This window comes from Vulpes vulpes, chromosome 9 (assembly GCF_048418805.1).
Source record: "Vulpes vulpes isolate BD-2025 chromosome 9, VulVul3, whole genome shotgun sequence".
In the NCBI taxonomy this organism is placed as follows: Eukaryota; Metazoa; Chordata; class Mammalia; order Carnivora; family Canidae; genus Vulpes; species Vulpes vulpes.
Window position 1 is genome coordinate 16,807,353 of NC_132788.1, and position 22,170 is coordinate 16,829,522.

At 47.2% G+C, this 22,170-nt stretch overlaps 1 protein-coding gene across 6 annotated transcripts in view; it reads left to right on the forward strand.

Moving 5' to 3' along the window:
• SLC39A14 (solute carrier family 39 member 14) overlaps window positions 1-22,170 on the forward strand; it is a 47,050-nt gene that overhangs the window by 21,003 nt on the left and 3,877 nt on the right. For 2 of the 6 annotated variants that reach the window (XM_026007949.2, XM_026007947.2), the window contains exons 2-8: window positions 10,795-11,072; window positions 13,231-13,417; window positions 16,370-16,539; window positions 18,505-18,627; window positions 19,750-19,938; window positions 20,065-20,272; window positions 21,310-21,494. In XM_026007949.2, the coding sequence (XP_025863734.1) occupies window positions 10,809-11,072; window positions 13,231-13,417; window positions 16,370-16,539; window positions 18,505-18,627; window positions 19,750-19,938; window positions 20,065-20,272; window positions 21,310-21,494 (1,326 nt within the window). In that variant the 5' untranslated portion in view covers window positions 10,795-10,808. Of the gene's footprint in view, window positions 1-6,284; window positions 6,492-10,794; window positions 11,073-13,230; window positions 13,418-14,197; window positions 14,368-16,369; window positions 16,540-18,504; window positions 18,628-19,749; window positions 19,939-20,064; window positions 20,273-21,309; window positions 21,495-22,170 lie in introns of all 6 variants that reach the window. The other 4 variants (XM_072719458.1, XM_026007948.2, XM_072719460.1 and 1 more) reach the window with 3 other exon arrangements.

Here is a 22,170-nt window from a genome sequence, read left to right on the forward strand (position 1 = left end):
AGTGGTGTTGGCCGCTGACTTTAGATAATATCTGAAGGCCCCAGGTTGGGGAGACAGAATGTCTCTGGAAGGGGGCACTGAGCTCCCTGTTCCTTATCAAGCTGTAAGGACAATGCAGGCAAACATCATGTTGGAGGGACGCCTGGGTGGCCCAGTGGTTGAGACTCTGCCTTCAGCTCAGGGCATGATCCCAGGGTCCCGGGATTGAGTCTCACATTGGGCTCCTTTCAGGGAGCCTGCTTTTCCCTCTGCCTATGTCTCTGCCCCCCCCCCCCCTCATGAATAAATAAAGTCTTAAAAAAATAATAGAAGGGGCATTGGACTTCACATCTTCCAGCAGATTTTCTGCTTTCCCTTCCTTGTGTGCCCAGCACTGGTCCAGGTACTGTGTTCTGGGGAGGAGTAAAGGGAGGCCCTCCTGGCCTTCAAGGAGCAAAAAATCTGTTGAGAGGGATCCCTGGGAGACCAGAGGATGAGTCTAAGGTAGTTGGAGAAGAGTGTCCAAAGAGTGTTCCTGGAAGAAGAGAGCACTAAGCTTCTTTCTTTTAAGATTTTATTTATTTATTTGAGAGAGAGAGCACAAGCAGAGGAAGAGGGACAAGCAGATTCTGTGCTGAGCAGGGAGACCACATGGGGCTCAATCCCAGGACCCTGGGATCACGACCTGAGCTGAAGTCAGACGCTTAATCGACTGAGCCACCCAGGTGCCCGCACTGAACTGCCTTCTGAGATTAGGCAGGAGTCAGCTGTAGGTGAAGGGACTGGCCTGAGAACTTGGGGGTTGAAAGAGAAGGAACAGACTAAGCTCTCTCTTTCTTATCAGCGTGCCCCTGTGAGGTGGGACATCTCATGGCTTAATTGTACTGGGGGCACATGGTAAATAAGTGGCAGGCCTCAGATTTGAACCCAGGTCTGCCCAGCTTGTCATGTTGTCTGATGATTTAGCAGCTAGATCATACATTTTTCTTATTTATTTGACTTTGAATAACAAGTTAGGGAGTTTTGCTTCAGGCAGGTGACGTAAGTGGTGGATGTGAGCACCGTGTTTCCTAAGCCACATGTTGGGCCCCGTGGTCTGACAAACAGGAGTGGACTTAAGGGACAACAGGTCAGAATTTTGCAACCAAGTGTCTGGGAAGTGGTGATGGATGAATGATGAGAACAGCAGTGACTCTTGACCTAGCCTCTGGTGGGGAAGCCCCTACTGGCTGCTGCTCCCCAGGCCGCCTGACTCATTTAGTTAGTTTTGGAAGACTTCTCTGCTTTGTCAAGTCCAGGCTCCAGCTGAATGCAGGAGCCTGGCAAAATGCACTTCCTCTCTCCCCTACTGGTCCAGCCCTCAGGGCCTGGCTGTCATTTCCCTCACTCAGGGCTCAGCAGGTGGCTAAGTCAAGCCGCTAGCATCACCCCACCCCACCCCCACCCCGCCTCAGCTGTCTACACTGGGCCCTGACTCCAGGCTCTGACTTTCTCAATCTCCCTCACATAGGCACACACACAGTGGGGGCTCAGTAAATATTACTCAATGAGCAGCAGGCTGCTGGTTCTAATTTTGTTCCCTGCTTCTGAGTCCCCACTTTTTATATATATATAAAGTTTCTTATCCTGCCCCTCCCAGCAACAAGGGGTTTTTCTGGGGAAAGTAAATGGGCCACTGCCCCTAGGTAACACCACCCTCCTCCCGCCCCTCCACCCAGCAGACCTCCTGCACTGTTTGCAGAAATCAGGCCTGATTTCTGGGTGGCCTTTGGTTGAGCCAAAGCTCCAGGCTAAGGTTCTGGGAGTGGGAGCTGGGAGAAGAGAAGACATCCTTTTAGGGTGTGTAGGAGAGCAGAAGCCTGGAGGGGGCAGAAGAATGGGCCCATTGAGACCTGGGCCTCTTGGGCGAGGAGGAGGGCTGGCTTTTAAGCCACTGTGTTTGCACTGTACTTGGAGGGGATTTCAGCCCACCCCAGAGGAGGGTGGCTTCTTGGACATGGTTCTTTTGGTGAATGGGGCGGGGGGCTGCATACTGGATGGTAGTTCTCAAAAATTCTTTGAACTCCAGAGAGCCAGTAGGGTATTTCCCCGAGGACCAGGCTGTGAGGTACTGGTGTTCTCATTCAGACGACTGTATCACTATTAGTTTGAGCACGAATACTGGGAGTATACTAATTTATAGAACACGGGGCGGTTTTTGTAGTCAGATGTACTGATCATTGCTTTTATAGATTGTAGGTTTTATGCCATATTTAGAAAGTTCACCCTAACTCCTTGACTATAAAAATAACCACCTATGTTTACGTGTATTGCCCTTATCCCCACCTCCCATTGGGACACATCAGTGAGTTGAAGTAAAAAACTAAAAACAAATACTCCAAATCCCACCATTCAAATGGTCCTCACTACTATTAGGTAGATACTCTGCTGGATAATCTTCTAGGCATACTCACAGATAAATGCGTATAGAGAAAGAAATAATCTTACAGAGAAGTATTTAAAATTTCCCTGAATGTAACAGAAGAAAAGGAAGCAGTAAAATTAAGGGAATTATTAAGCTTTAAAGAAATATGTTTTTTCACCAAGAGATTATTTCGTAAAAGAGGTTTAAAAACAAAAACTGAGTCATATCTATAATAACTGTTTTAGATAGTATTTATTACTGCTAGGAGAGATGAGGACATTAGCATTTTCACATTTTCGTGTCCTCATCTTTTTTTTTCAAATGTGTCCTCATCTTTTTGTCTCGTCTTGTAAATTGTCCATTTTTATAACACTTAGGTTCTGTACTGTCACCATAATCCCCAGGGTTTATTTTTCTAAGGGTTTTACTTTAATGTTTACCTTCAGTACTTTTACCATGGTATCTGCTTTCCTAAGATCTTTATTTCTCTATATTAGCTGCATTTCATTCTTCTGTGTTCACACTCTAGGAAGGAGACTATAGCCTCTGACTTCTTTCATGCTTGAGAATTTCTGCCTGTTGTCCTCACTAGATTTGTGTGACATCTTGGCCGGGAACAATATCTCTGGTTCTTTTCTCTCCCACTGATGTAAACATTGGTGCATTTTTTTCTGATACTGAATGTTGCTCTGGGGAAGATGAGGGAAGTCTGTATTTTCTGCCTCTTCAGAGAAGTTTTAATATGTTTCACAATTTCTGTAATAAAATTTTTTTGGAGAAAAAGTTCCTTTTTGATGCCTGAAAACATCTTTCACGTTTAGCATTCTGCTTCAGATTGTTGTGGGAGGTAGTTTATTATTTCAGTCTTCAGGTTCTGTTGCTCCTTTCGTTTCAGGAAAATCTTGTGCCCTTTATCTTTGAACATACCTTGGAATCCAGTCTTGGGTTTAGGAACTTTAGGAACCCCAGTTATCCTGTTTGGTATCACTGTCTTCTCATTACATTTTTTGATTGTTTGTTTTGTTTTTAGATTCATTTTTTTAATAATCCCTGCACCCAAACTGGGGCTTGAATTTACAACCCCAAGACCAAGAGTTGCAAGGTCTGCCCACTTGAGCCACTAGCGCCCCTCATTCCCCACCTCCCATTGGGACACATCAGTGAGTTGAATCTGTCTTTTCCATCTACATTTACTGTGGTTATCTTGGACCCTCTTTTTGTCAATGTTTCTATTTTAAATTACTGGTAGAATTTTGTTCTATGTTTATTATAATTTACTTATTGATTGTTTAGTGATGTTGTTTTGTTCTTTTTTTAGGAAGCCTGCATTCTCTTTGATCTCATTTGGTTTTGTAATTTCATCTTTGAGCTCTGGTTTTATTGCATTAATGTTTTAATTTATTGTGCAGTGTGAGGCGGTTGGGAAGAATTGCTTCTCTGGAGTTATGTTTTACTCTGGGTTGATGTCTTTGTCTTTTGCATTATGTTTCCATCATGTTTACACTAGTGCTGTTGGACTTTGTCAGCTCTAAAACATGACCATGACTCTACACTGAGGCTGGCTTGCCCCCTACTCTAGCGCCAGCAATGTTAAAGGCTGCGTATTTCTCACCTGTTTACTGAGTCTTGCACCAGTAGGAATGTGGGGATGAGATGGGGCAGATGGATCTGTCCCAGATTCTGGGTGTTAGTAGCAGCTCCTGTGGCATGGCTCAGCCCACAGATTTGGGAGGTGTGTCCCACTGGTGTTGGAGGGGGAGGTATACCCACTGGATGTGGATCATTTCTCCAGTTAAGTCTATGGCCTTGGAGCTCCCATTTCCCTCAAAAGAGAGTCACTCATTGTTCTTGTTTCAGTGTCACCTGTTTATTTTCCCAGCAGCTTTTCCCACTACTCCTTAATTGGAGAGGAAAAGGGATTGGCAACTGTTTGCCTCTGCAGATGTGGGGGAGGTGAGAACTCGAGCTCTGCTCCCCTGTCCCTGCTAATGGCTGTGAGGCTGGGCCAGGCATCAGAGATGGGCCATGGGTGGTGCCTCTTGGATTTCTTAACCTGCCTCTGGATTTGAAGCTACTATATTAGACTATGTGTACCCTCTTGTTTGGTTACTCTTGGTGTTTTGTTTTGGTTTTGCTCATGTTTTACTCAAATGTTAATGATTTAGGGGAAGGAAAATTGTGAAAACCATTTCAGTTCTCCATCTGAACTCAGGTCTTTATTTTCATATAATGTTTCAATGTACTTTATCTTTCTTAATATTGAGAAAACTCTGAAGATTTCTTTTCCTCTTTGTGAACTTAGGAAACAGACCCAGTGAGAGGAGTGTGTTGAGTGGAGTCCCTGCAAATTGGCTTTCAGGCCTAGTGGTCCTTCTCCTGCCAAAGCCAGCACTTCCTTTGGTATTTCATGGATGAGGAAGACAGATGTCCAGTGTTCTTGATTCCTCAAGACCTTCCTCACCCACTCTGTTCCCCCTAGCTTTGTCTTTGTCTGCAAGTTTCAGGGTTTTGTATACCTCTCCTAATAGAGGTGCAGGAATGTTGCCCCCTTGACTCCCCTGGGGCCATCTGCATTTGTTTACCCCTCAATAGTTAACCATTAGTGAGGAGTCTCCCCTGGGGAGACAGTTCTACTGGAGAAAGACCAATCTATCAAAAGCTGTTCTACAGAAGTGAACTGTTGACCTGGAAAGAATCCCCAGAGGCAGGGGAATTGCCTCATAGTTAGCTGGGTCACTCATAGCCCTGGAGCCCTGGATGTGCTGAGGTCACAGGTACCTCAGAGACCCCCTACTGTCTGTCCCCAAGAGGAACATAAGAGAACTAGACACTTCTTTTGACATCCTTTGGATTTTAGGTGGAGGAGAAGACAGTTGAGAGGAAAGCTTAAGGTGATTCACTGAGGCCAGCCAGTGGTGGGGCCAAAGGTTCTGGGGAGCCATTGTTTCTGTCACTGTGGCATCCCCCTCGCTCTCCGCTACCCCTCCAACCCATGGCTATTCTTGCTTGCTTGCTTTGGTATGGACAATCAACCTTTTAAGTCAAGTGCTTTGTAAAATTTTAAGTCAAGCGTTTTGTAAAAACCCAGTTGAGATGCCCTTGCCCTGAATGCTGCCATTCAATCTGCAGCTAAGACATCAGCTTGAATTCTAGCTTTAGAATTCATGGTACTCCTACATAACCCATCCTTTGAGGGGGCACAGGATAGGCCCAAGTAGGTGTGCTTACAAACATCTTTCACCCATTTCCCTGCTAATGGCTTGGATTAGTTTCCCTGCCAGTGGCCTCGGATACAGTTGTCTCTGGAGCATTCTTTTCTTTTCTTCCCTGTTCATTCCTCAGCTCAGAGGGATCTGAGAATGAGAACGGTGGGCCAGCTGGTAGTCAGAGAAGGAAGTGGATGTTGGGAGGCCTTGAAGATCCGGCATCAGGAAAAGGTGCCACTGTATCACCATAGAGAGAAATCAATGTTTGCTCATGTCTGACAGGGGAGGTGGGCATAGAAAACCAATAGTGTGGTAAATACAACAGTGAAACTATGTCCACAGCACAGAAATGCCGTGTTTAGGGTAAGATACTTCTGAGCCGAGTGAAGGGATGGATGGATGGCAGGCAGGTGGAATTTGGAGTTAGGAGCCCCCAAGATGGTAGAGAGACCTGAAGGTTCACAGAGGGTCTGAAAGCAAGCGTCTCTCACTGACTTTCTCCCTGGGGTTTTTTTACTTCCCCCTAGAAGGTCTGGGTCTGGCGCCTTGGAGGCAGACCTAAAGGCACTAAAATAATTGACTTCTTTGAACCCAGGCCAAGTGAACAAAGGAGTGGAGAGACTCCAACTTCTCTTGAGTGGGAGAGCCTGGTCCTCTGAGCCAAGAGCACATTTCAAACCTTTGTCTCTTTCCAGCTTGTTTTCCTGCCCTGTGCGCTTCTCTTAGGACTCCTGGAAGGTGTCCTTGAGCGCAGCTGGCTTGGCTCCCTGGAAAGACCAGAGTGGCCCACCCAGGGGCCTGCCCATTTCCATAGCCATCAGAGACTGGGCTTGTCCTGCAGCTGGGCCCACAAGGTGACGATGACCCCTGCTCAGCAGCACCATCCATCTGCATCAAGAACTGTATGTGTTCTCTTCCTCTCTCCTTTCTTTCCTCCAAAGAATCTTTCATAAACTTTTTTTCTCCCCTAAGAATAACTGGGAGCGGGCAGCCCGGGTGGCTCAGTGGTTTAGCTACGCCTTCAGCCCAGGGGGTGATCCTGGAGACCCAGGGTTGAGTCCCGCTTTGGGCTCCCTGCATGGAGCCTGCTTCTCCCTCTGCCTTTGTCTCTGCCTCTCCCCCCCCCCCCCCCCCCCCCCCCCCGCCGCCCGTGTATTCTCATGAATAAACAAATTTTAAAAATCTTAAAAAAAAAAAAAAGAATAACTGGGAGCTAAAGAAAAAAAAAATCTCTGTTGGAGTAGAAGGCTCCCCTTTTGTGTCTACCAAAAGGTCAGGGTCACTTGGATTTGAAGTGTCTTTTAGCAACTCCAAGATCTCTGGACCAGGACCTCTTCCTGCCCTCCAGTTGTTTTTAGATGTTCTGAGGGGTGGGTTGTGTCGTGAGTGTTGGGTCAGGCAGTAGGTCCCACTCACTGAACCTACTCATGCACTTGGGGACCTGTGCCAGCTGGCCAGGGAGTTGGCAAAGAGCAAATGTTTTGTAAATGCTGACTTTGAAATGAATGGCAATCCAGGTAAAGCTGCTAAAGTTCTGTGGGGTGTCTCACACTTGAAGTGATTTTGTGTTTGTTTTGAGGTTGCTGCAGATAAATGTGAGAAATGTAACTGAAGTGGGAACCATTGTTTATTAGGAAGGTACCCGTAACACCGCCTGGCCTCTAAGGTGTACCTGGGGGGTCTCTTGCGCAGGTCTTCAGCATGCGTTATGCCTGGATTTGGGGTGCTTGCTGAGGGTGGTAGAAATTGGGAAGAGCTGGGGTGCCTGGCTGGTTCAGGCAGTAGCATGTGCCGACTCTTGATCTTGGAGTTGTAAGGTCGAGCCCCACGTTGGATGTAGAGGTTACATTAAAAAAAATCTTTAAAGAGATTGGGAAGCCCTGCCTAGGAGACCTGCGAGATGATGTTTCAGGCCTCCTCGGGGAGCCAGGGCATGTATTTTATGTCTCCATACAGCAGGGAAGTGGTTCAGAGTGCATGGACTTAACTTTCATTCAGACCTGGCTTCAGTTGATGAAAAATTTAATTTCTAGCTTCACTGCTCAACTTGTTGACCATGGATCACGTTTCCTAATCTCTGAAATGGGGTTTCCTCATCTATTAGATGAAGATAAGCATCCCAACTTCTTTTTAAGGCATCTGTGGCTGTCAGGTGCTTATTAGCAGGGTTGGCGCTGGTGAAGCCAGCTGCTGCCCTCATCATCTCTTTGCCCTCCTTTGCTAAATCCACAGCCCTGCTCTCCTTTGATAGTACAACACCTGTCTCAGACAGATGACAGGGTGTTCAAGTAGAGAACCATTTGCTTTGTACATTGGATTTTAGCCATTTTGGCCTAAGATCCCACCTGCTCACTGTATGAACTTCTGGTTCTCTGTAGATTTGAGAGTTGTTAACCTCAAAGTAACACTTTACAAAACCGCCGTTTGTTCTGATGGCTAATCCACTCTTTTGTGTAACTCAAAGGACATTCCACTGAAGGGTGAGATTTTCCAGATCTGTGCATGTCCCATGTGTGGAAGCTGAAGCCTGGAATGTCCCCTGGGAGAATTGTGTGATGTGTGTTCTATGGGCCTGGAATAAAGTTAGCCACAGGGGTATTCCTGATAGTTCTAGGCGTAGCTCAGGACCTGGGATGGGAGTCAAAGTGGAGGAACTCTGCTGATTATAATCAAATTATAACATTTGAGGGGATCCCTGGGTGGCTCAGTGGTTCAGCACCTGCGTTGGGCCCAGGGCGTGATCCTGGAGTCCTGGGATCGAGTCCCGCATCAGGCTCCCAGCATGGAGCCTGCTTCTCTCTCTGCCTGTGTCTCTGCCTCTCTATGTCTATCATGAATAAATAAATAAAATCTTTTAAAAAAGAAAAAAAAAAAAAGAACTAGGCCATGAATAAAAAAAAAATCCCTTTAAAAAAATTATAACATTTGATTGAGTGCTTTCTATAGGTCAGGCCCTTGGTGACTTGCCGTAGCTCATGTCATTAAATTTTCACAATAATCCATTGTGGTATGTACCCATTTTATAGAAGAGAAAACTGAAGTAGAGAGCCCAAGTAACTTGCCCAAGGCCACTTAATCTGGCCAGCACAGTGGCACAGAAATTCAGACCAGGTTTTCTGACACTAAAGGCCAGGGTAAGCTGCATTACTACTTTTTTTTTTTTTTTTTTTTTTTAAAGATTTTGTTTTGTTAGGTAATCTAGCCACCAAATATGGGGCCCTAGATCAAGAGTGGTAGGCTCCATCATCGACTGAGCCAGATGGGTGTTCCTGCATCACTGCTCTGATTCCAGAATGTTGACTCTGGTTAAATTTATCAGCCAACATTGCACCACTTGTAAGCGACAGAACCAGGGTGCAAACAAACCTGTTCTTAAGCACTCTGCTCTGGCTCCAATGTCACCAGCAATGGCCTGGAGGTGGAGTGATCCACTGTGGGGCGTGCCCAGGCCCCGGAAGCCTGGGAGGCGTGGAAACCCCTGCAGTGATTGGGTTCCTGGGCCTAGATTAAATAGGAGGCTCGTTTTCCCCACCTGGTGTTTATTTCCCTAATTAAATTATAACTATACTGAGGGAAATGATTAACGAAAGAAAATCATCATCACCCCTGCTATCTCTCAGGCCTGTATTTCCCTCTTCCTTCTCACAGCCTCTTACATGATCGTTCTGTTTCTTTGCTTAACATTAAACTCCATACTATTGGATGAATTGATATAATTCACCTGACCATAACTTTCTGCCTATAACCTTTTTATTTTTGGATTGCTTTATTAGTATCAATTTTATAGGCTTTTTAAAAATTTATTTGAGGGAGAGCGTGAGCAAGCAAGAGAGAGCACCAACAGGGGGAGGAGCAGAGGGAGAGAGAAAGGGATGAGCAGGGAGCCCGTTTATTGTCCTATAACTTTTCAAGTCTCGATATTTTAAGTTTGTATTTTTTTTAATTGAAGTATAGTTGACATACAATCTAGTAGTTTCAGGTGTGGACCATAGTGATTTGACGTTTATCTATGTTACACGGTGCTCAGCACGATAAGTGTATTCACCACCTGTCACCACACCAACTTATTATAGTAGCGTTGACTATGTTCCCCTTGCTGTACTTTTTTTAAAGAGGTTTCTATTACTACTTTATTTTTATTTAAATTCAATTTTTGCCAACATATAGTATAACACCTAGTGCTCATCACATCATGTGCCTGTCATGCTGTACTTTTCATCCCCCTGTCTTAATTTATAGCTGGAAGTTGGCACCCTCTTAATCCCCTTCACCTGTTTCGCCCATTCTCTTGCCCCCTTAAGTGTGTATTCCTAACAAACCAGAGAGTATTCTTTCATTTTTATTCTCTAATTTAGGTGGTATAGAAATAAACCCATCATGTTTGGTGTACTCCCCCCCTCCCTTTTAGTTGTAGTTTTTTTGTGTGTTTTCTTTTTAAGGCAACTTTTTATTTTGGAGCATTTCCAATGTACAAAAGTGTAATAATAGTATAGGGGTGCCTGGCTGGCTCAGTTAGCAGAGCATGCAACTCTCGATCTTGGGGAGTTTGAGTCCCACATTGAGTGTAGAGCTTACTTTAAAAAAAAGGGGGGGATGGATATAATAAATTCCCATTCACTCATCAAGCAGTTTCATGAGTTATTAACTCATGCCGAGTCTTGTTTCATCTATGCTCTTAGTGCAAATACCCCCTCCTTTGTTATTTTGAAGCAAATTCCAGATATCATTTAATCTGTGATTTAAGTATCTCTAAAAAGATAATTTTTATAGCATAATCACAGTTTTAATTTTTAAATTTAGTCAAACCTGTTGATTTGGGGGATCCCTGGGTGGCGCAGCGGTTTGGCGCCTGCCTTTGGCCCAGGGCGCGATCCTGGAGACCCGGGATCGAATCCCACATCGGGCTCCCGGTGCATGGAGCCTGCTTCTCCCTCTGCCTGTGTCTCTGCCTCTCTCTCTATCTCTCTGTGACTATCATAAATAAATAAAAAATAAAACAAAAAAACCTGTTGATTTGTCCTTTCATTTTTTTATTTTATGCTTTTTCTCAAAAGTTTGGCAGAGGTTTTAGAGAAGGGTGAAGAGTCAGAGGGGAGAGAAGGCTGTGTGGAGCTGAGGCTGCCGGGTCTGGTGCATCTGGTGGGGAAGTGAGAGGAGAGGATGAGTTTCTGGAGCCTCTCACTCACCTGCCTCTCCTTCTTGCAGGCTTTTTTGTCACCATGAAGCTGCTACACCCACAGGCCTTTAACTGCTTCCAGCTGATCCTGCTCAGTTTATGGAGTGCTGTTCCTGAAGCTCACGCTTTGTCCACGGGGACACCAACCATCAGTGCAGTCTCTTTCCTGCAAGACCTCCTGCATCGCTATGGGGAGGGTGACAGCCTCACTCTGCAGCAGCTGAAGGCCCTTCTCAACCACCTGGATGTGGGGGTAGGCCGGGACAATGTCACCCACACCCTGCATGGACAGAGGAACCTCTCAACGGTAAGGCTGTCAGGTCTGCTGAGCACTGTCTACCCTCGGGGTGGGGGGTCACAGTCCCATCAGGCATGAGTAGCCCAAGCAGCTTGGGACAGACGAGCCTTGATGGCAGAGCAGAGGGGCCAGCTCTTCCCTTTTAGTCTGGGTCCCCAGCAGCACCTCCTGTCCTTTCACGTGGCTGTTTTGGAGCCCTTACCCGAGGAAGCAGCCACTGAGGCTCCTCAGTCCTCCACCTGCTTCCTCACAGCTGCAGTGGGATCACCTGGCCCCGCCAGCAAGCTGAGCATTTCACAGGGTTTATGCTCTACAAGGCCTCTCTGCAGTTGCAGGGGAGCCTCACAGTACCTCCAACAGAAGGCGGAAGGTCTTCATTATTTAGAAGGGAATTCCAGGGGTCCCACAGTGAGTTCCTGGACAGCTCAGGACTAAGACGCAAGTCCTTGGCTTCTTGTTCTTTGTTCTTCCATGTCATCTTGGCTAATCATAGTCTGAGGCTATTTGTGGCAGCCAAATGTAAGTCAGCCAGCAGTGTCTTTATATATCTGCTCTGTTCCCGGGGTTGAGTGCTGCGAGAAATAGAGAAAAATGAGTCATGTCGAAGAGTTTGCTGTCAAGATGGAAAGCTTAACCAGCTGAGGACAAAGTTATCTGATAATAAACTGAAGTATTAGGGGCATCTGGGTGGCTCAGTTAGTTGAGCATCTATCTCTTGACTTTGCTCAGGTCATGATCTTGGGGTCATGGGAGGGGTTGTGGGATTGAGTCCAACTTTGGGCTCCACGCTTGGCAGGAAGTCTACTTGAGATTCTCCCTCTCCCTGCCCCTCCCCCGTGCTCGCTCACTCTCATTCTCGTGCTCTCTCAAAATGAATAAATAAATCTTTTTTTAAAATGGAGTGTTAGGGGATCCCTGGATGGCTCGGCGGTTTAGCGCCTGCCTTCGGCCCAGGGCATGATCCTAGAGTCCTGGGATCGAGTCCCACGTCGGGCTCCCCGCATGGAGCCTGCTTCTCCCTCTGCCTGTGTTTCTGCCTCTCTCTCTCTCACTCTCTTTCTCTTTCTCTGTAATAAATAAATAAGTTAGATGCTGTGAGTTGGACACTCTTCATAGGGCTCAGAAACGAGAGAGGGAGTGGGGGGTGTGTGTGCTATAGTAATCAAGGAAGGTCCGTGGGTTAGGTGTCCAGGGACTTCATCTTGAAGGACAACTTTTTGTAGAGGTAAGGGACCAGGTAGCCTGGACACAGAACCACAGGCTGGAGGTAATGTCAGAGTTGGGGAGGAGGCTGCCCGCATAGGCTCCTGCAGACTGACCCCAGAGGCCCTCCTGGCATGGCAACAGTGTCTTGAGGTCACTAGAGTCCAGCCCTCTGCTCTGTGGGCCCAGAAGCTCTCACTTGTCAGCACATCCAGAGGGCTGTTAGAGACTGACCCGTATTAAACCACCTCAGATAGATAAAGACTGATGTGTAAGTATATAAAGTATAATTAGAAGTAAAACTGCAGTGTTTCATGAGAACGGTATGTGAGAACCATTCCCTAACCGCCTCCTAAGGGGACTGAGTGTTCATGTCCTGTACCAGCCCTTGCCTGCTCCACGGTAGAGTGAATCTTTATTTTTTCCTTCCTTCCTTCCTTCCCTAATCACTGTCAACACATTCTTCAGGCTGGGGTTAACACTACGTATATGGTCATGGAGACCTCCTTAGATGCCGGAGCTCAGTAGCTCTGGAGAAGTCTCTCAAATAGGCACTTTGATACAATAGCTCCTCAGGCTGTTGTGATGTGCGGGCAGATTTGGTATCTGGATGAAGCTATATCTTCAGGTATGCAAATAGAATCCTGTTTTCCAAAAAACACACCCTGCTCACAAAGATTAGAAACCAGCTGTTCCCAGACCTCGTGGGCAGCCATGTTCTAGTGCGTGTGTGTCAGGTGTGTGACTTTCACTGGGTGACTGATGCCTGAGATTATACTTCTAAGTTTTCCAAGTTTAGGGACTACCTTGCTCTCCTCCCGTGAGATGAGTCTGCAGACTCCCCAGGATTGGGACAGGTCCCATCTTTGTTTTCCATGCTTGCAAGGCCAAGTCCGTGGCGACAAGGGGCGACGTATGACTTTGGATCTTGAGAGGCTTCCTGCTTTTCTCCCCTTTGCCTCAGTGCTTTAGCTCTGGAGACCTCTTTGCTGCCCACAACTTGAGCAACCAGTCACGGATCGGAAGGAACGAGTTCCAGGAGTTCTGTCCCACCATCCTCCAGCAGCTGGATTCCCGAGCCTGCTCCTCTGAGAACCAGGAAAACGAGGAGGATGAGCAGATAGAAGAGGGGAAGCCAAGTGCGATTGAAGGTGAGCTGGGGCAAGAAGGCAGGGGCCGGGGGCCGTGCAGGTCTTCGCGTGGACTGCCGGGCTAATGGACGGTGCCGCTCGCGGCAGATCTGACCAGTGAGCAGCTCGTCCACACTGGGGGAGTGGATTAGAGGAATGACTACACTGGCGTCTCCCGCGCTCACAAGATGCCCTGGCATATTGTTTGGACCCGGTGGTGTGGCTGTTGAACGTTCAGTGCTGGCCTTTTGGACCAGCCTGTGGATGATGCTTTCCTTGGCCACTTTTTCATTTTTGTAACTACAAGGGACTAATGCCTCCGTTTTTCAGTTTGGCTGCCCTTGGCCCCCACCTCCCTTCCCCCGCCCTGCCCAGTACCTCTGCTCCAGCCACAGCGGACTCACCGTGGCCATGAGCTTGTGTGACTTCACGGGCCTGTATCGCCCTGAAATCCTGCCTTGCTGGTGCCCGCGGCCCACCCCTTGGTGCCTAGCACGTGCTGCCTGCCTTGTGCTCATTGTTTCCTGCTGTCATTTCCCTCCCGGTTTTTAAACTTTTCCTGTTGTTTTCACCTGCCTCTCCCATCTGACAGGTAAGCTGCTTTTGATAGCGACTCTGCTGTGCTGTTGGTAGGCTTCCCCACAGCATCCCGCCAGAGATGGACTCAACAAACACGTGCTGATGGGTTGGTGTTCTCTGTCTGCCCCGCTCGTAGCTGAACTGAGAACGGGCCTCCCCAGGCAGCAGGAACACCCCCACCCTCAGTAACGGAGGCCCCCGTCTGTTCTTGTTCCTCCGCAGTGTGGGGCTTTGGCTTCCTCAGTGTTTCACTGATTAACCTGGCCTCTCTCCTGGGAGTCCTCGTCCTGCCGTGCACGGAGAAAGCATTTTTCAGCCGTGTGCTCACATACTTCATCGCCCTGTCCATTGGAACGCTGTTCTCTAACGCGCTCTTCCAGCTCATCCCAGAGGTGCAGTAGAACAGAAACTTGTGCGTCCTCTCTCCCCGGGGGCTGGCCACTGCGCTGCCCTGCTTCATGGCCCTGTCCCACCCCCTTGTCCTGAGGCACCTGGCAGCCACCACCTGGAAAATTCACTTCTCCCTCATATCAAGGGACACCAATATGTCTTCAAACTCTGGATCTCAAGGGCCTTCTTCTTGCTCCTGGGGCACCCAGGTTGGCCTGTGGCCTCTTCAGGTGATGTCAGATGCAAGGCACTCTGAATTTGCCCTCCCTGTCCGAGATCTCTCCGTCTCCTTTCCCTGGTCGCTGCCTCTCTGAAACCCGGTTTGCAGGGCTCAGAAGGAGCGCTGCAGCTGGTGGTCACTGAGCCCTGGTCCTTTGTGCCGTCTCTGCTCTAAGTAGAGGCCCTGGCTGTACTCCGGTGTGGCCACCCAGAGATCCCCCATAGGGAAAGAGATGGAAGGAAAAGACGCTACCAACTGATCGATAAAATTGGCTTCAAAAGCAAGTGATCCTTTTTTTTTTTTTTTTTTTAATTCCAAGTAGGCCACAATTCAGAGCATAGAGAGCCAAAGAGAACCAAAACTTTATTTAACAAAACAAAATTAAAATTCTGAGACAAAGAAAAGAGGCTCTCAGTCCTTTATACCTTGCATCTTGACTTTTTCCTGGGATAGGACTGACTTCCTGGTGCCCTTACTTGACTGTTTTGTAATATTTGTTAATTTTGCTTTTTAATTGTGACCAGTGAGGAGCTAAAACAAAAAAGAGGACGACCCAAGTTGATGGTCTGCCCACGTTGTCAGCTCTGGCAAGGCTGTGCCCATGTGGTCAGGGTGACTCTGTGGGCCGCCTTTGGGAACAGGGGCAGCCGCCTTTCATAAAAAGAGCCGGTGTCAGTGGCTGCCCAGCTTATCCCAATCAAGACTCTTACCCAGAAGAGCTGCCAATAGGATTCCTGGGCCTTTCCTGGTTCTAAGTGAAGGAAGAAATCTGGCTTAAGAGGAACCACCTCATTGTTACCTCAAAATCCCATGAAAATCTAACAAACACTTGTCACGGGAGGCCTCATCTTGGGCTTTTCTTTTTTCAGCTCCAGACATTGAATTTATTAATTTTTTAAAGATTTGAAATAAAATACCGTATTGCTTATTGAATGGAAATGTAATAATTGTACATTCTCTGCCCCTGTGGTTCACAGGGGCATGCATCTCATCCTGGCTCCATTTCATCCTACCTAGAGTGTGGGATGCTGGGAAATGACAGAGGAAATACTGTTTTGTGACAAGGTGATCTTGGAACTCTGCCCTGTATGTTGGAGCACTCTCAGAGCAAATGGCAACAAACTTGGGGAGAAAAACAAAGAAACGAAACACAAACCCTGAGAAGTTAAGAGACTGAATTTGATGGGCATCAGGCTTTGCCTGTTCTCTCTCCTGCCGCCCTGCACCTCTGACCTGTTGTATCTTGCACAAAGCCGACCGAGTCCAGGTGGTACTGAATGGTCCGGATGTGAAAGCAAACACGGCAGCACCGTGAGCTCCCTTTGTCCCCTTGATCATGTTTCCTATTAAAGAGAGAGCCCTCAAGTCCAAAGTCTGCCATGGGCTGCCTGGGAATAGGCCCAAGCACACCTCAGCTGTGTGACGAGGCGGCGCCCCACCCTGTAGCCACGGCAGCTGGCAGGTGCACCTCCAGGTGTCACTCGGGCCACCAGAAGCGGCAGCCACAGGGTTCCAAGGCCACCTTGAGTTCCTCCTCATTTCTCTTGAACTGATTGAAGGAAATTTCATCAGACCTGAATCACTAACAAATTTTCTGTTTCTCTCTCCCTCCCTACTTGTCTCTCTGATTTTTCTTTTTGTTTCCTTGTTAATATCCACCCAAACCTTCCTCATTGCCTCCCCATCCTTTCCACCCTGTGTTTCCCCTAAATGGTGGTTGCTGTGAAATGGGGCATTTGCCCTGCTCCCTGTCCCGGGTGGGGCTGGCTCTCCCCCAACGGCAGTGTGGGGATATGGTCTCCTCTGTGTGACCGTCATCTCCCTCTGCTCCCTCATGGGGGCCAGCGTGGTGCCCTTCATGAAGAAGACTTTTTACAAGAGGCTGCTGCTCTACTTCATAGCTCTGGCGATTGGAACCCTCTACTCCAACGCCCTCTTCCAGCTCATCCCCGAGGTATGACAAGCCAGGGCTTTCTCACACAGGAGCATGCCAGTCTCTGGGGGGGACTGTGGGGCACAGTGGGAGGACCCTCCACTTTGATGCAAGGCATAGGAAGGAGGTCCTTTCCTTTCGGAAGGTGAAGCTGAGATTGAATCTCGAGTTAGGAAAGACCACATAATGTAGGTTTGGGAGCTAAGTTGGATCTCAGCTCCACCTTTGACAAGTTCATTGACCTTGGGCATGTCACTGGACCTCTCTGGACTTCTGTTTCCTCCTATACAAAACAGGGCAAATGATAGGATGGGCCTCACGATGACGTTGTGAAGGCTACGTGAGTTAATACTTGTAAGGCAACTGGGTGCCTGCTATGTACTCTCTAACTGCTGGGTGAGAAGATGCAGTGTAGTTAAGATTGCTTTATGGCTCCCAATTTGGAGCTTGTGGCACAAGCAGAGAAACCAACAGAATCCATAGGTCTCAGTAAAAAGATCAGTTCCCTGCAGTAGGTTGTTTTGGGGCAAAGGTAATCTGAATAAAGCAGCCTGGTTTTCACGTACATTAATGGCACCTTTGCCCCATTCCTTAGGTTACTGAGAAAATCTCCAGAGAACTTAGTCCATGTGGGGTTTGGCAGGCAGCCGTGGAGAAGCTTCATCTGACTTGGTGCAGCGTCTGTGGTAGTGTGCGGGCGGTGTCTCCTTGTGGTGGTCTGACAGGCCTGGGCATAGCCAGAGTCTGGCACAAACATGACGCCGCCTGCTCCTTCTTAGAGCACCTTGTGTTTTCTAAGAGGTGATTTTCTGTCTCCCTGATTGATTCGTAGATCAGCTAATGTCTAGAGATCTAGTAACATTTTACCCATTTAACGGATACGGAATAAGAGCACATATCCTAGAGGCCAGGTTTCATAACTCCTATGGCCATACCTTTGTGGAGAACTGTTAGTTGGCGGTTTCCACTCCACTCTTCTGAGATGCTGTGCCTCTCCTGGAAAGTCGGCCTCCATGTGCCATTTCTACTCTACAACTTAACCTTTACATCTCTTAGGAAGCTACACAAGCAAGTGGAGATGTGTTTTTGCCCCTTTAAAACAGAAAGGAAAAACACTTAACCTTTTAAGCAGTCTAGTGTTCCTGGTACTTAGGATCACTTTCATCTTTGACCTATCCACATGAGAAGGTGGGTTTATTCAAGAGGCTTGTTTCCGGTCTGAAAATGGAGAGAGCCCTTCACTGGCCAGCTTCCCAAGACCTTACCACAAGTCAGTAGCGTCACTGAGCATGGAATTCTCCCGATTCCTATTCCAGTCCTCTTCCCAGTAGATTGCTTTTTTTCCACTCCCGTGGTCATTGAAGTTTGCAGAAATAACCCGAAACAATCCCCTATTCCCCTCCCACTCCCCAAATTGGCATGTGCAGCAACACAGTTTGCTTTCTTGGCTTTGTGGTCACTGGGAGGTCTGTGGTCAGGAAGATGCCGGATTCTTACTATTTAACTGGGGAATGGATTTCCCATTTTAGAAAGCATAATTACACCATCGCTCTTTGTTTATAAGCAGATCAGCGAGGGACATTAGATAACAATGAAAGTAAACACAAGTGTCTCCTTAAGGATGGAATTTGCAGGCAGATTGTGCCCTTGTAGCAGAAAACCAGGAAAAACGAAAACAGTCTTTACTAAAAGTGGAAAACCATATCCAAGGGCTGTTCTTCCTGACAGTAAAATTCTAAAGAGGATCTTTCTTTTGCATCTGAAAATAAGCTCGAGAGAACCTAACAGGCATGGTGATGTGGCTTGAAGGAAAGTCAGGAGTTCGATTTTGCTGGGAAGGGAAGGAACTGGTAGGTAGCAGAGCTACCCCCACTGAGGACCACTCTTCTAGAACCACAGTTCTAGAATAAGAAAGTTAAGAGACGAGCGGGGACCTGTGAAGATTTTTTATTTTCTTAAACTCATTTTGTTTTCCTGGGTCCACAGGCTTTTGGTTTCAACCCTCTCGAAGATTATTATGTCTCCAAGTCTGCAGTGGTGTTTGGGGGCTTTTATCTTTTCTTTTTTACAGAGAAGATCTTGAAGATGCTTCTTAAGCAGAAAAATGAGGTGAGGCCCAATTGTTGGTTAAAAACAGTGCTCCTGGGCAGCCCCGGTGGCACAGCGGATTGGCGCCACCTGCAGCCTGGGGTGTGATCCTGGAGACCTGGGATCGAGTCCCACATCGGGCTCCCTGCATGGAGCCTGCTTCTCCCTTTGTCTGTGTCTCTGCCCCTCTCTCTGTGTTTATGAATAAATAAATAAAATCTTTAAAAAATAAAAATAAAAACAGTGCTCCTGGGCAGCCCGGGTGGCTCAGCGGTTTAGTGCTGCCTTCAGCCCAGGGTGGTCCCCCCTGGTCCAGGGATCGAGTCCCACAGAGGACTCTCTGCATGGAGCCTGCTTCTCCCTCTGCCTGTGTCTCTGCCTCTCTTTCTGTGTGTGTCTCTCATGAATCAATAAATAAAATCTTTAAAAAATAAAAATAAAAACAAAAAAACCGTGCTCCTAGGCATGCATCCATCCTAGAAATGTTTGTATGTCTCAGTAGTGGTATTATCTTATAAGCACCAATGCAGTGAACTTACCTGCTATGGACAGATTTCAGGAACAGATCTCCTATCTCACCTTACCAGGCGAGGATGTCCATGTCTGGCCTGTGTGTGTGCCTTTGCTAGGCAGCAGCAGTTTATTCCCTTGTTTCATTCAAGATTATTTCTTTAATGCACCTTTTGTACCTTTAGGAGGTGAGGGAGGTGCTTGATATGTATAATCATGGTGTAGGAAGTACCACTACAAAGAAACAGGATCATTACTGTAGTATAGTTCCGAAAAGGTATCTTTGGTCCCTGGCATGTGGCTGTCCTCCAAATAGTTGCCGAATGGAATAAAATGAGCCATTGCAAAGGAGGAGCTATAAACCTTTCAAGCAAAGCCGCCTCACTGGAACAGGTGTTGGCTCTGAGGACACAGCTTCGATTTCTGTCCTACACCAAGCCCTGCTTTCACCTGGGTTCAGCTTCCTATAACAACTTTCCTTTTCCTGTGTGTATTGCCTGCTTGTGTTTTCTCTGATGGTGGGAAGGAGGAGGAGGTCTTCCCAGTGCTGGGAGCACCTATCCATAGTGAGTGCTCAGGAAGCTTTGTGGTTTTGGTGAGTGTCATGCTGATCCCTCCTGATGGCCCCTCCAGCATCATCATGGACATAGCCATTACGCCTCTGAGACACTTCCTTCCAAGAAGGACCAGGAGGAGGGGGTGACCGAGAAGCTGCAGAATGGGGATTTGGACCATATGATTCCTCAGCACTGTAGCAGTGAGCTGGATGGGAAGGCCCCCGTGATGGACGAGAAGGTCATCGTGGGCTCACTCTCTGTCCAGGTCAGTGGGCCATCTGCTGTTGGGTGGGAGCCTTTAACTAGTAATGGCCTTGATGGCTCAGGCTTACCTTGAAGGACCATCCTCCACCCTTTGACGTGGGGGCCATGGGGATGGGCTCTGTTGTAGGACTTGCAGGCTTCCCAGAGTGCCTGCTACTGGCTCAAAGGCGTCCGCTACTCTGATATCGGCACTCTGGCCTGGATGATCACGCTGAGCGACGGCCTCCATAATTTCATTGATGGCCTGGCTATTGGTGCCTCCTTCACCGTGTCTGTTTTCCAAGGCATCAGTACCTCAGTGGCCATCCTCTGCGAGGAGTTCCCACATGAGCTAGGTAAGAATGCCTGCACTGTGCCATTCCCGTTGTACCTGCGCTGCTGTGGTTGTTGGCACAGCACCCTTCTTATTTATTTGAGAGAGAGTGGGGGGGGGGGGCTAGAGGAAGAGGGAGAGAGAATCTCAAGCCATCTCTACACTAAGCATGGAGGCTGACACAGGGCTTGATCCTGCAACCCAGAGATTAGCTGAGCCAAAATCAAGAGACACCTAACTGAGTGAGGCCCAGGTGCCCCAAAAATGATGGACATTTTTATAGAGGTGTTTATTTCCCTGTGGCTCAGTTTCCTCACCTCTAAAATGGGGTTAATAATAATACTTCATAGATTTTTCATGAGGATTAAAGGAGCAAAAACAGTGAAAAGGACTTGCTTTGTGCCATGTGTATTCTAAGTGTTCAGAGTAGGTTATCTCTCTCTCTCTCTCTCTCTCTCTCTCTCTCTCTTTTTAAGGTTATCTCTTACATCCTATCAATCTTACTAGGTTGAGATGTCTGTTAGAGGTCAGTGGGTGGAAGAAGTAGATGAGCCGGGAGTTAGGAAGTCCTTAGTTTTATCAGAGCAAGAATGTAAAAGGCCTAGACTTCAGAGGCTCAGAAACTCAAGGTCATGTCCTGGCTTTGCCAGTCTACTGGCTTGTGACTTCGGGCAAATTATTTAACTTCTCTCAGTGTCACTTTGGTTTTCTGAGAATACCATTCAGTGTAGTTGTGAGGAAAGAAGCTCCTATTTCACCATCCATCTAAAGAGCAGTGAGGTTCTTGCTAGTTGCTTATCTATGTTGAAAATCCTGTGTGTTATTTTCAGCCTCTAGGCTGGAAATGCATGGCTACTTTTGTAAATGGAGAAAGCTCCTAGATGTGAAGAGGAAAGGGTGCCTTGGACTTGTCATTGCATTCTCAGGCCTGAGGCTGTCTTGATTTTTTTTTTTTTTCCCCAAGACATGATGCATAGCTGAAACAGTTTGTCCTCATCACGTTCTCTGTCTGTGACCTAGAGTAACTCTTCCCCACCTTTTCCTCTTGTCCCCCCTTAGGAGACTTTGTCATCCTGCTCAATGCCGGGATGAGTATCCAGCAGGCTCTCTTCTTCAACTTCCTTTCTGCCTGCTGCTGTTACGTGGGTCTGGCCTTTGGCATCCTGGCTGGCAGCCACTTCTCTGCCAACTGGATCTTTGCACTGGCTGGAGGAATGTTCTTGTATATTGCTCTGGCTGATATGGTAAGTCTTCCATAGTTCATGCCATGTAGGCACCATGGGAGGGACTGGGTTATTCACTGGGCAGGAGGCAGCCGAGAGGACATGAGTTTGTTTTTAATAACAGCTTTGTTGAGGAATCACTCCTACCACACAATTCACCTACTTAAGGTCTACAGTTCAGTACTTTTAAAGAAGACATTGGATTTTAAAGGACAAAAAACTTACCAGCGTGTGTTATTAAAGAAAATGATTAACCTTAATCCCACACTCCTCCCTTAAATACTTAAGTATTACAGAATAAGTATGTACAGATAAACAAAGGGAAGGAAGGAAAAAGAAATGAACCTTGAATATATACTTTTATGTTCTGCTTTCCTTTTTTACTTCATGTATCCTAGACATTTTTTCCACGTTGCGTACCCTTTAGAAGCATATTCTATTCCATGGCAGTGTTATTTGGTGAGAGGATATACCTCTTCCGGAACTAGAATTGCTGGCTCAAGAAGGATGTATTGTGGTTGGAGGCTTTTGATGAGTGTCACTGCTTTCGGCAGTGACCGCCAACATTCGTGGTACTGTACCCACTAACGTTGGCGTGACCCTTTTAAGTGGCTTTAAGTTGGCTAATGAAATACCTGATTGGTTACATCTTTTGTAGATGGAGGTTGATTTCTTGTTGGCATGACATTCTCTGGCA